An 11,178-nucleotide genomic window follows, 5' to 3' on the forward strand; every position below is an offset into this window, starting at 1 on the left:
GATATGTGAGGACTAAAGAAATTTACCTCGCGGGTAGCTAAGAAAATGAGGAAGTAACCCAGAAAGACAGTCCTGAATAATAGCTGCGCAGCAGCCAACAGAGAGCGCCTGAGCTCTTAACAAGGAGGAGAAATGGATGAGAGATGGAGGCTCAGGAAGAGGCCTCCCTTCTATTAGTAGAAGGAGCCCTCTGAGGACTCCTGCTCTGAGGGCCTCAGAAATGGGAACAAGAAGTCTCAGAACATCTTACTACCAGACAGGATCCCCATGCATCCAGACACTGCCAGTGTCACCACTCCATCCCTAGGAAGCAGCAGGGCCAGTTAGACAGTTCAGATGGTCAGGAGGAAAAAAGATAAGACATAGCAGGTGTGGTTAAGGCTTTATTGGTGATCAGCAGGGCTGGGCAGGGCCCACACTGGGAGAGCAAGGCCTGCACACTAGGCCTGTCCTGGTCTTCAGGGCAGTGCTGGGGGCTCAGGCTTGAGCTCTCCAAGCCAGGGATCTGGTCAGGCTACTCATAGCAGGGGAGAAAAAAAAAAAAAAAAACAGCAACATGGAAAGGAAGGATGATCTGGTTGGCTTTAGAGCAGAAAGCATAATGTCAGGGGGTGACTTCACTGAAGAAGAGTGGGGTGCTATAGAGCTTAAAGATCCTGGATGAATGGGGTTGGGAAAGAGTTGGGGCCAAATAAGACCTAAGTGCGACAAATGGAAAGAAAGAAGGAGAAAACAAGACATCTGGTTCTGGGGTGCAGGAAGCTCCAGCTGTTCTCCACACACAGCACTGGCTCCTCGCTCCATCTCCTGCCATCCAGAGCACTACTTGTTGCCCCACACAGCCATCTTTGAATATACAGGGTGTGGGAGGAAGCGGCTGGACTTCATGTAGGCAGAGATCCTCTTCAGGCCCTGAGGGTGGAAAAAAGAAGGTCAGGTCTGCTGCCCCACTGGGGCTCATGCAATTCCACTCCAGACTTTGAGTTGGAACCCTGGTCCAACCCTTCCTTGTGGAGTGAAGCAATCAGCAAAAATCTATCTTCCTAGGGTCCCCAGTTCTGATAAGTTACCTCTTCAGTTTCCTGTGACTAATGTGGTATCTTACTAAGACCTGCCACACATGGAGAACAGGCTGTGTTAGCTGCTGTATATACCCAGAGATGAGAAAACACAGCCATCCCTCATTCCAGTCCACTTCAAATTACTGTGATTCACACGTTTTGTGTATTTTACAACCTGAAGCTTTGTGCCAACCATCATTAAGCAAGTCAACCGATGCCATTTTTCCAACCACATCTGCTCACTTTCTGTCTCTGTGTCATCTTTGGTGATTTTCCCAATATTTCTACTTTTTCATTATGATTATGTTTGTTATGTTGATCTGTGATCAGGGATCTTTGATGTTACTGTGGCAAAAAAATCAAACTCCTGATGTATTGAGGGTTTGGGTCTAGATGCCCACAATACAGTGAAGCGAGTCATAGCTTTTTTGGTTTCTCAGGGCATGTAAAAGTTGTTTATAGTATACTGTAGCCTGTAAAATGTTCAATAGCATTATACCTAAAATATAAATATATATTTATCTTAATTTAAACATCCTTTATTGCTGGGCATTAATTCTCTGGCAGTCCAGTGGTTAGTTAGGACTCCATGCTTTCACTGCCAGGGGCTGGGTTTGATCCCTGCTCTGGAATCTAAGATCCCACATGCTGCACATCTTGGCCAAACAAACAAACAAACCTGAAACTTTCTTGCCAAAAAATGCTGAGACCCTCAGTACATCAGGGAGGGTTGTACCTTGAAGTCTCTATAGTGGGCAGTTTCCTTCCCTCTCTTTCCTTCTTCCAGTTACTCATGATTCTGTCTCAGAGACAGGATCGTACATTCATTTTAAGTTACATTCACTGATCTGAGCCTCTCCCCTGTATGAGTCACTGTATCAGGCCCAGAGGGGATGCAGAAGTCACACAATCCTGGCGCCCGGCCTCTGGGGCTCAGTGCAGCTGGAGAACTACAGGAATTCTGAGGTATATGTGACAACTGAGAACCTCCACAGAAGTAACCTAAGAGTGGTTAGTGTGTCCTTATCTGGGGGGAAACGGGATCACAGAGGTTAAGTACCTTCCTCACGTTCAAGCCACTAGAAAGTGATAGCATGGAACACAGCTGGCTCTCTCTCCAACTCTGTGCTCTTGGCAAAGCACTCCCTTCCTCCATTTCCCCACAGGAGGGCTTGTCTTTCCTCCTGCACACAAACCTGGTTCTTTCGAAGAGGGAGACTCCAGGCTTTGCCCACAGAGGGACCCCTAGCACAACAAAGAGCCTCAGAAAGTACATGAGCAGCTTGCAGAAGACACCAGATCTCACCCAATGACTCAGCAAAACCCAGAAGAAAGGTGATAGGAGGGTGAGAAGCAGCAAGACCAGGCTCTAATTATTCCACTTAAAGGACAGAATCCAACTCCTGGCTGGGACCTGAGCCCACTCTCACTGGGCCCCGACCTACCTCATCCCCAGTCCTGCTACAGCCACCCAGGCAGTGAGACACTCAGATGTACCTGTGCACCATCTTCTCAAGACCCAGAGTTCCCAGGAGTTCCAGACCTAGGGCTGACTGTACCCCACAGCCCAGGGCCCACAGGCCACACACTGCAGTCCACATCTGTCCCCATCCCCCTTCCCAGGCACTCATCTCAACTCTTTGTTGCTCTCCAATTATTAATAGTTGACTGAGGGTGACGATGAGCTGGGAGGTGAGGTCAGGCTGTGCTCCTTCAGAACCAAGGACGTTCCACCCATACCACACAGCTTCAGGGTTCCTGAAGTTCTCCAGCTGCACTGAGCCCCAGAGTTAGGACTCCAGGATTGTGTGACTTCTGTATCCCTCCTGTGCCTGACAGAGTGCCTCATACAGAAGACGGTCAGATCGGTGAATGTGACTTAAAATGAATGGGCCATCCTGTCTCTGAGACAGGATTATGAGTAACTGGAAGAAGGAAAGAGAGGGAAGGAAACTGCCTACTATAGAGACAAGATAAGATCTTCCCAAGAAGGCATCTACCTATGGAAGAAAATCCCAGAACGAATTACATTCTTGGAAATCTCGGTACAACCCCAGAGAGGGAGCCAATAAGCCGCAGGGCCCTTGGGTGATCAGGAAAAAACATTATGTCTTTGACACCTAAGATCACTCTTACTGTGCCTCAACTCAACTAATGCCAGCCACATCCAAACTCCTGAGATTTCTGCTTCCTCCACACTTTCCAGAGCTCTGAGCCCAGACAACAAAAGGACCTGAGCTTTTCTCTTCCACACAGGAAACGGAGAGCCATTGACTGCTGCCCATAGAATCCAGACACTTTAACTGGGAGCCCAGCACAGCCTGTACTGGCTCTGTGACCATCAGAAATTACACATCCTTTTGGCTTATTCCTTGTCTTTAAGATGGAGGTGATACTTCTTTACCTTGTAGAAATAAGGCAAAGATCAAATCTGATACAATGTATGTAAAGTCCTGAGCAGAAAACCTGGCATAAACCAAGTTCTCAATAAATGCTAGTTATACTTGGTTTTCAGAGAAGGCAATGGTATCCCACAGTACTCTTGCCTGGAAAATCCCATGGACGGAGAAGCCTGGTGGACTGCAGTCCATGGGTCACTGAGGGTCGGACACGACTGAGAGACTTCACTTTCACTTTTCACTTCCATGCACTGGAGAAGGAAATGGCAACCCACTCCAGTGTTTTTGCCTGCAGAATCTCAGGGACGGGGGAGCCTGGGGGGCTGCCGTCTATGGGGTCGCACAGAGTCGGACACGACTGAAGTGACTTAGCTTAGCTTAGCTTAGCTTAGCTTATACTTGGTTTCAGTTCCAATTAGGAAAGCTGCAGGGAGAAGAGTGTAGAGAAAAGAGATGTATTAATAGTAGGACGATCAGGAGAGTACCTCAAAATGAGAGATGAAGTCTTTCAGGTTTGGGAATGCATCCAGGCACTTGGGCTCAAATATGCGGTGAATGTCAAGAACATCATAAACCAGGAAATCCACAAAGGTGAGCTGCAGAAAGACAAAGCATGAATGTGCACCAAACTCTGAACCTCAGGAAAGTGACAGCTCTCCCTCCCCTAAAGCCATCCCACTTACCTTGTCCCCTGCAAACCAAGGCCTCCTCCCCAGAAACTCTGAGTAGAGCTTCATCTTTCCAGGGATCTCCTTCAAGTATTGAGACTTTAGTTTCTCCTGAGACACAAAACAGCTGTCACTGCCCTCAGACACAGACTCCCTGGCAGAGCAGGCCTCCTGGGGATGATTCTGATCCCAGCTGCCAGGTGAGGAGCCATGTCCCCCAACTGAACCTGGGTTGGCACCCACCTGCCATTCAACCCACCTGTGTTCATCAGACTCCTATGGGTACTACCTCCCATCTGTGAGAGGTAATGGGAAGGCAAAGGCCAAAACCACACTGTCCCTGACCCTGTCACCAGTCAGTTCCAGACACCTGCCCGGGGTCAGACCAGCAGTTCTGTGAGATTTGGCAGAGCTCAAGCCTCAGACCTCAGGCTGATCAACACTAAAATAACTACGAAAGAAGTCCTTTGTTCCAGTGTGGGAGACAGAATAGTCTGGATGCCTGGACAGTTGGAAAGAATTGGGAGCTGAAAGGAAGGAAGGAAAGGAATAAAGTCTGACCCTGGGCTGCCCACTGGACACAGGTCCTGATCCCTGAGATGCCAAGGAGGAGGCACTGGTTGAACTCATAAACACCTATATAGGATGTGAATTTCTACCCTGGGAGGCTGGACTCTACCCTAAGATTGATGGGAACTGAGTCCAAGGTTGCATTTCATGCACTGGGAGTTCTGAGGGTCACTCTCAGAACTCTGTAGGGACTAGCTTGGTGAATCAGTAGTTTCCAAGGAGTTTAAATGGCAAAAAGACCAGTGTAGATAGGACCCTGTCCAACTCAGCAGGAGTGGACTCACAGTCAGGACTTTAACAGATCCTGACCATGTAAATGTAGACCCAGCCCTGCCCACCGGGCAAAATGGGTTTATGCCTGAGATGTTGAAGAAGAGGCATTGCACTAACAAGGTAAATATCCTGTCTAGGAACTGAATTTCCACCTTGGGGAGTCTGGATTCTATCCTTAGATTGGGGAGAACTGAGTCAGAGCTTCTATATCCTGAATTATGAGAATCACTCAGGGGACTCCATATAGACCAGCTCAGTAGCTCCAAGGAGATCAAATCACAAAATGATCTGTGTAGAAGGGATAAACTAATCTAGTCTCCTTTTAAAGCACATCCAGCCCAGATCAGCGGGAGGAGACTCACAAATTCAGGGTTGTAGCAGAGTATAGCCAATTCATTAGCAGTGTCCATAGTCTGGTTCTCCAATACATCCACGCGAATCTTCTCCTCCTCCGTCTCCCCACCTGTACCCACACAACAGAGACTCACCCTCAGTATCCCCTCCCAGCCCAGCCCAGGGCATGGCCACCTATATCCCTGCCCCCAACCCCAGCCCCACTCACACATATTGTGCTTGCGAGCAATGTAGCGAAGGATGGCCTTGCTCTGGGTGAGCATGTGAGCTCCATCAATTAAGTAGGGCAACTGGAAGAACAACAAGGCCAGGTGAGGTGGGCCACCAGGCTCAGTGCATCTGGTCACTTGAGGAAGGGCAGAGATGAAACCTAGCACTCACAGAGCCTGCCCCATAGTAGGCACTAGATAATATGCTATAAAATGGAGGGACGAGCTGGACACAGAGTATCATTGAAGGGCAGGGGAGAGAACCAGGAAGCTGAGAGACGGAGCAGAAGGCACCTGTTCCTGAAACCTCTAAGCCAGGAAAGGAGATGGATTGAGACACTGTCCACTTCCCCTCCCAGCACCCCAGCCCCTGCACCTACATTGGGAAAGTCCAGGCCCAGCTTGAATTTTTCATTCAGCCACTGGCTTCTGTCATAGTCGGGAGCTGAGAAAAAGAAGATGCAGTGAAACAACCTCCCAGGAATCCAACCCTCCTTCCCAGGGGACCTACAAAGGAGTCAGGGGCAAGATGCCCCTGAACTGGTGGATCTGGAATCTGAACCACTAATCTCACATGGAGCTTTGAGGAGAAAAACAAACAGAAATTTCCTGAAACTACATGAGTAATCCTTACAAAGGATTTAGGTAAGCGCTAAAGGGAGCCTGTGCCAATGGCTGATACAGGACCCAGCTGCGGACTCTCACAGCCTTCCTTGGAGGCCAGCTGCACCCTAAAGGGTTCGGGAAGGGGCAGGTCCCTGCTCCAGCTGGTGGAAGGCGATAGACGTGAACAACAGGGGTCAGGACATGGGATGCTTGGCACCAAACCAGCATGAGTTGAGCAGAAGTCAGGACATGACAAGGATGCCATTACCGTCCCCCATCGTGTACTTCTTTTCCTCATAGTTTGAGTCTGTGTACTCCAGGAGCAGGCGGATGGCGTGGGCTAGCTGAGAGAGATGCCAGGACACAGGGCAAATGTCAGGTCTTGACTGCAAAACTTTCACTGTTCCAGTCACTCCCATACTCCCAACCCTCTCCCCCTATCCACCCACTTCTGAGCGCGCGCGCGCGGGCACACACACACACACACACCTGGGAAGGAGGCGGCGGTGAGAACACACACATACACAGCGGTGCGAACACACACACACACTCACACACACACACACACACACACACACACACACACCTGGGAAGGAGGCGGCGGTGAGAACACACACACACAGCGGTGCGAACACACACACACACACACACACACACACACACCTGGGAAGGAGGCGGTGATGCGAAGGGGCTAGGCTGCAGCGGCCATCCCACCCTTCCTAGCGGACCCCCGCTCACCCCGCGGATGTCCCAGTAACCCAGGGTCATCGCCATAGTCAGCGTCTGTGGATCGGATTTCCAGCTCTGCACCGTTGATTTGGAAGTTTATCCGGTGCCTGGGTCAAGTCTGGGTGTGGCCTGAGTGAGGCCACGCCCCATCGCCTCTCTCCGCCCCGCCCCCAACTATTGCCCAATCTCCGAAGCTTCCTGGCACTCTGGTGGGCACCCCGGACTCTTCAACGAGGCATCTGCGCCCAGGGCAGTCGAAATAGTCCATTTCCCCCTCCAGCCTCAAAACTCGGGAGCCGAGCTCTGGACACCAGGACGCTGAGGGCAGCCTGGTTCCCGTCGCCAGTTCGATCTCAGCTAAATCGGAGGAGTTGGTAGCACGCTCGGGAAACAAGCCTGAATCCTAACGACAGCACGAATCTTCCACCTCCCCTGCCCTCCTACAATCATTCAGACTTGCTCCTGGATTACCGAGTTCCCTTGGGCTCTGGGAAGCTCTTAACTGCCAAGTTAAGACTAAGAGTGGGTGCCCCTCAAATCGAAACTCTAAATGAGCCGCTGGCACAGGAAGATCAGTACTCCAAGTAATCCTCACGCTCCCCCGACTCTTTATAATTCCTGACGGCAGCATGTCTTCTAGAACAAACTATTAATGGGATACAAGAAACACCCACAAGGTGCAGGAAGAAGTTTGTCAGTGCTTTTCTTTCAGGGACTAGAGGGGACTCATCCCTTCAGTCGTGTAGCTAAGAGTGATAATCATCAAATGTAAATTAATCAAGCAGATTTATGGCCTAAATAATGGATCTAAATACAGAAGCAGGTCCAGCAAAGAAGATATCCAGGTGCAACTCCAGAAATAACCCGACAACCAGCTAGATGTACTCCATTTTGACTGGGTCAATGACCTGGGCTTTGGTAGTCACAGAGGGCTCTGAATGAAGAGGGGAGAGCTGTTCTTTGAGCAGCTGGGAGCCTCTCCTGCTGCAAGGGGGACCGGTAGGGGAGGCCAGCAAGGAGCCTGGAGGACACCACACAGGACTGCAGTCAGAGTGGGCCCAGCACAGCTTGGCTGTCCCAGTCCACAGATTCCTGCCCTGATCTTGACCCAGGTGTGGTTCTTGTAGGAGAGGGTGGCTCAGGTGGCCTCTGATGTCACTCTGTGATACAACCTCCTCAAAAACAGTGTCCTACCTGCCAACTTTCCTCTTTGAAGATTGAAGGCTATTTCAAAATTACGAGAAGAGGACAAGGTTGGCCTGTATTTCCTTTTCCCTTGTTTAAAGTACACTACAAAGTAATGGATACACAAAAAGAGATGACAAGACCTTTTAAAAACAAATCGATTTCAGAAGTTAAAAGGCAAGCTTGGAACTCTACAGGAAAGTCAGTTTAAAATTAGCTAACACTTTTTAAGGATAGAAAGGTCCCAGTATTCAATAAAGGTTTCAGACCACCAAGATAAAGTATGGAGTGGGGGTTTGAAGAAGACAGACTTTCTCTAATCCATGTTGAATCACAGACTCAGAGTCTACACATCTCTGCTAAACTGGGGAGCAGGGAAAGTGTATCAGCAGAGACCGGCAGAGCTCAGTCCCTCTGTGGATGCCCCTAGCCATTCCCACCCTGCCAGTCTTCAGAGCTCAGCTCTGGGTCCAGACTCAAGAGGCAGATCAGGGAAAGGCAGATTCTCTTGTCGTTTTGCCCAAAGGGAGGAAATAGTGGCTCTGGCCGCACAAAAGTGCTGCCTGTCTTAATAGTTATATTTTTCATATAATAAAGGGGTTGTCATTCTGAGTTTTACACATCTTGAGCTTGGAAAAGACACATGACTGGATTCCACTGAGAAAATAACTTTCTTAAAAACACTAAACAGAATAATAACAGTTAAATAGATATTGTTAATAACAGTTAATAATAACTGTTAATTGTTAGTTAACAGTTAATAATAATTGTTAGATATTGTTAAAAACAATTAATAATAACTGTTAATTGTTCATTAACAGTTAATAATTGTTAATAACAGTTAAACTAGAAATTGTTATGCTAGTATTCAGTCAGTCAGTCATTTATTTACAAAAATCATTGAAATTCTGTCATAGAGCAGCACTAAGAAAAAGAAAATTCTAGGTAGTAAAGGCTGGAACTCAGCTAGGAAATACAAGGAGAGATTTTAAAATATAGAAGAGGTTTTTAAGTGTTCAAAATCTCTGAGGGGCACTGAGAGAGAGGGAGGCTGAAGGCAGGAGAAAGAGGCCGTGCCTGCTGGGACAAGAAACTGAGGACACAGGGATGGGCCCCAAGCACAGGCGGCCTGTCAGGAGGAAGACGTCAATCCTGCAGGAGGAGGAGGGGGGCTGGCGGAGAAGGCTCTCAGACTCAGCCTCCAGGCCCAGCGGTCCCACCGATGGGGGCAGTGGGTGTGGAAGGCAGTAGGGGGCAGGGGGACTCGGGAAACTGGAGAGGGGGCTGAAGGGCCTGATGCAGCCAGTGGTTGCCTCGCTGATATTCAGTGTTAAAGCGGCCACATCTGGATTTACAGGCGCTCTCGCTTGACTGGAAGTATTGATAGATTCTAATATTTTAGAGAGCACTGTGCAGGACGTCAGAACACATGGTGTCCAGTATCCAGTCGAGAATCCTGCCTAACTCTGCACTGTACTCCATCCTTCCAGCTCTACTGCTGACATTCTGAACTCCCAGAGTAAATTTAAAATTCTATGTAAAACAGCCTCAGAATACAAATCAACACATTAAATACCAACAGTAGTATTAAATTGTGTTCTACTTGATAGAAATTTTTTAAAGGTTTTTAAAGTATTATCTAGATAAACTTTTGTAACCCAGGATACAAAGGATATTTTTTAATCTGAATAGAAAGTAAAAACCATAATTTATAAGATTCTGTCATAGCAGTATATAGTTTAAGATGGGGACTTTACAGGTGGTGCAGTGGTAAAGAATCCGCCTGCCACTCCAGCATTCTTGCTTGGAGGATTCCATGGACAGAGGAGCCTGGTGGGCTACAGTCCGTGGGGTCACAAAGAGTCAGATGTCATAGTTTTAAGAACAAATAAATATAAACAAAGGCTTCAAGAATTTAAACAGGAATTAAATTTAAAATAAATAACATGTGGAATTGTATTTCTATGTGTTTCTGTCCTGTCGTGTTTTGTGTTTCTAGGAACATTTTTATTTTATCTAGATTATCCAGTTTGTTGGCATATGATTCTTGGTAGTATTCTGTTGCAATATTTTTATTTCTGTAGATTCAGTAGTCCTGTCCCACTTTCATTTCTGATTTTAGTAATTTGCATCTTCTCCCTTCTTTCTTAGTCTAGCTAAAGGTTTGTCAATTTTGTTAATTTCATAAAATCTTTCAAATAAATTTCTTTAAAATTTTCATTGATTTTCTCTATTGTTTTTCTATTTTATTTTTCTATTTATCTCTGCCATAATCTTTATTATTTCCTTTCTTCTATTTATTTCGGTTTAGTTCTTTTCCTAATTTCTTAATTTATAAACTTAGGATGTTTATTTGAGATCCTCTTGTTTTTAAAGTAGACATTTCTAGCCATAAATCTCCCCCTTAGCAATGCTCTTGCTGCGTTCCTTAAGTGTTTGCATTCTGTGTTTTCAGTTTCTCTCCTAAGTGTTTGTGCTTTCTTATTTTTTGTTGTTATTGTTCAGTCACTAAGTCATGTCTGACTCCTTGCGACCGGATGGACTGCAGCATGCCAGGATCCTCTGTCCTCCATTATCTCCCGGAGTTTGCTAAAATTCGTGTCCATTGAGTCAGTGATGCTATCTAACCGTCTCGTCCTCACCTGCCCCCTTCTCCTTTTGCCTTAAATCTTTCTCAGCATCAGGGTCTTTTCCAATAAGTCTGCTCTTTGCATCAGGTGGCCAAAGTATTGGAGCTTCAGCATCAGTCCTTTCAATGAATATTCAGGGTTGATTTACTTTAGTATTGACTGGTTTGATCTCCTTGCAGTCCAAGGGACTCTCAAGAGTCTTCTCCAGTACCACAATTGGAAAGCCTTCTTTAGGGTCCAACTCTCACATCGGTACATGACTACTGGAAAAACCATAGCTTGGACTATAGGGACCTCTGTTGGCAAAGTGATGTCTCTGCTTTTTAATATGCTGTCTAGGTTTGTCATAGCTTTCCTTCCAAGGAGCAAGCATCTTCTAGTTTCATGGCTGCAGTCACCATCCACAGTGATTTAGGAGCCTAAGTAAAGAAAATCTGTCTCTGCTTCCACTTTTTCCCCTACTATTGGCCCTGAAATGATGGGACCATGTGCCA

General features: G+C 47.2%; 1 protein-coding gene across 2 annotated transcripts; it reads right to left on the bottom strand.

The window, feature by feature from the left end:
• Positions 1–367: 367 nt before the first annotated feature.
• Positions 368–6,987, bottom strand: LOC113889507 (glutathione S-transferase Mu 1). Of its 2 annotated transcripts, none has more exons than XM_027536262.1 (8): positions 6,879–6,987; positions 6,409–6,484; positions 5,915–5,979; positions 5,534–5,615; positions 5,334–5,434; positions 4,144–4,239; positions 3,946–4,056; positions 368–912 (listed from the first exon to the last, which is right to left on the bottom strand). In XM_027536262.1, exons 1-8 carry the CDS (start codon positions 6,912–6,914, stop codon positions 823–825), a joined length of 657 nt encoding a protein of 218 aa, XP_027392063.1. In that variant the 5' UTR covers positions 6,915–6,987; the 3' UTR covers positions 368–822. The 2 variants fall into 2 exon arrangements, with proteins under 2 accessions (XP_027392063.1, XP_027392062.1); XM_027536261.1 differs by having other exon boundaries at positions 6,804–6,978.
• Between the last annotated feature and the right edge of the window lie 4,191 nt (positions 6,988–11,178).

Source organism: Bos indicus x Bos taurus, chromosome 3, assembly GCF_003369695.1.
Source record: "Bos indicus x Bos taurus breed Angus x Brahman F1 hybrid chromosome 3, Bos_hybrid_MaternalHap_v2.0, whole genome shotgun sequence".
Classification (NCBI taxonomy): Eukaryota; Metazoa; Chordata; class Mammalia; order Artiodactyla; family Bovidae; genus Bos; species Bos indicus x Bos taurus.

What these genes read in the sequence shown, in the direction of transcription:
- LOC113889507 (XM_027536261.1), bottom strand. Translation starts at nt 6,914, where the DNA reads ATGGCGATGACCCTGGGTTACTGGGACATCCGCGGGGTGAGCGGGGGT. An exon ending in TGGGCCTGGACTTTCCCAAT is followed by an intron (nt 5,616 to 5,914) that starts GTAGGTGCAGGG and finishes TTGTTCTTCCAG; the next exon opens with TTGCCCTACTTAATTGATGG. An exon ending in TCTGCTACAACCCTGAATTT is followed by an intron (nt 4,240 to 5,333) that starts GTGAGTCTCCTC and finishes TTTGTGTCTCAG; the next exon opens with GAGAAACTAAAGTCTCAATA.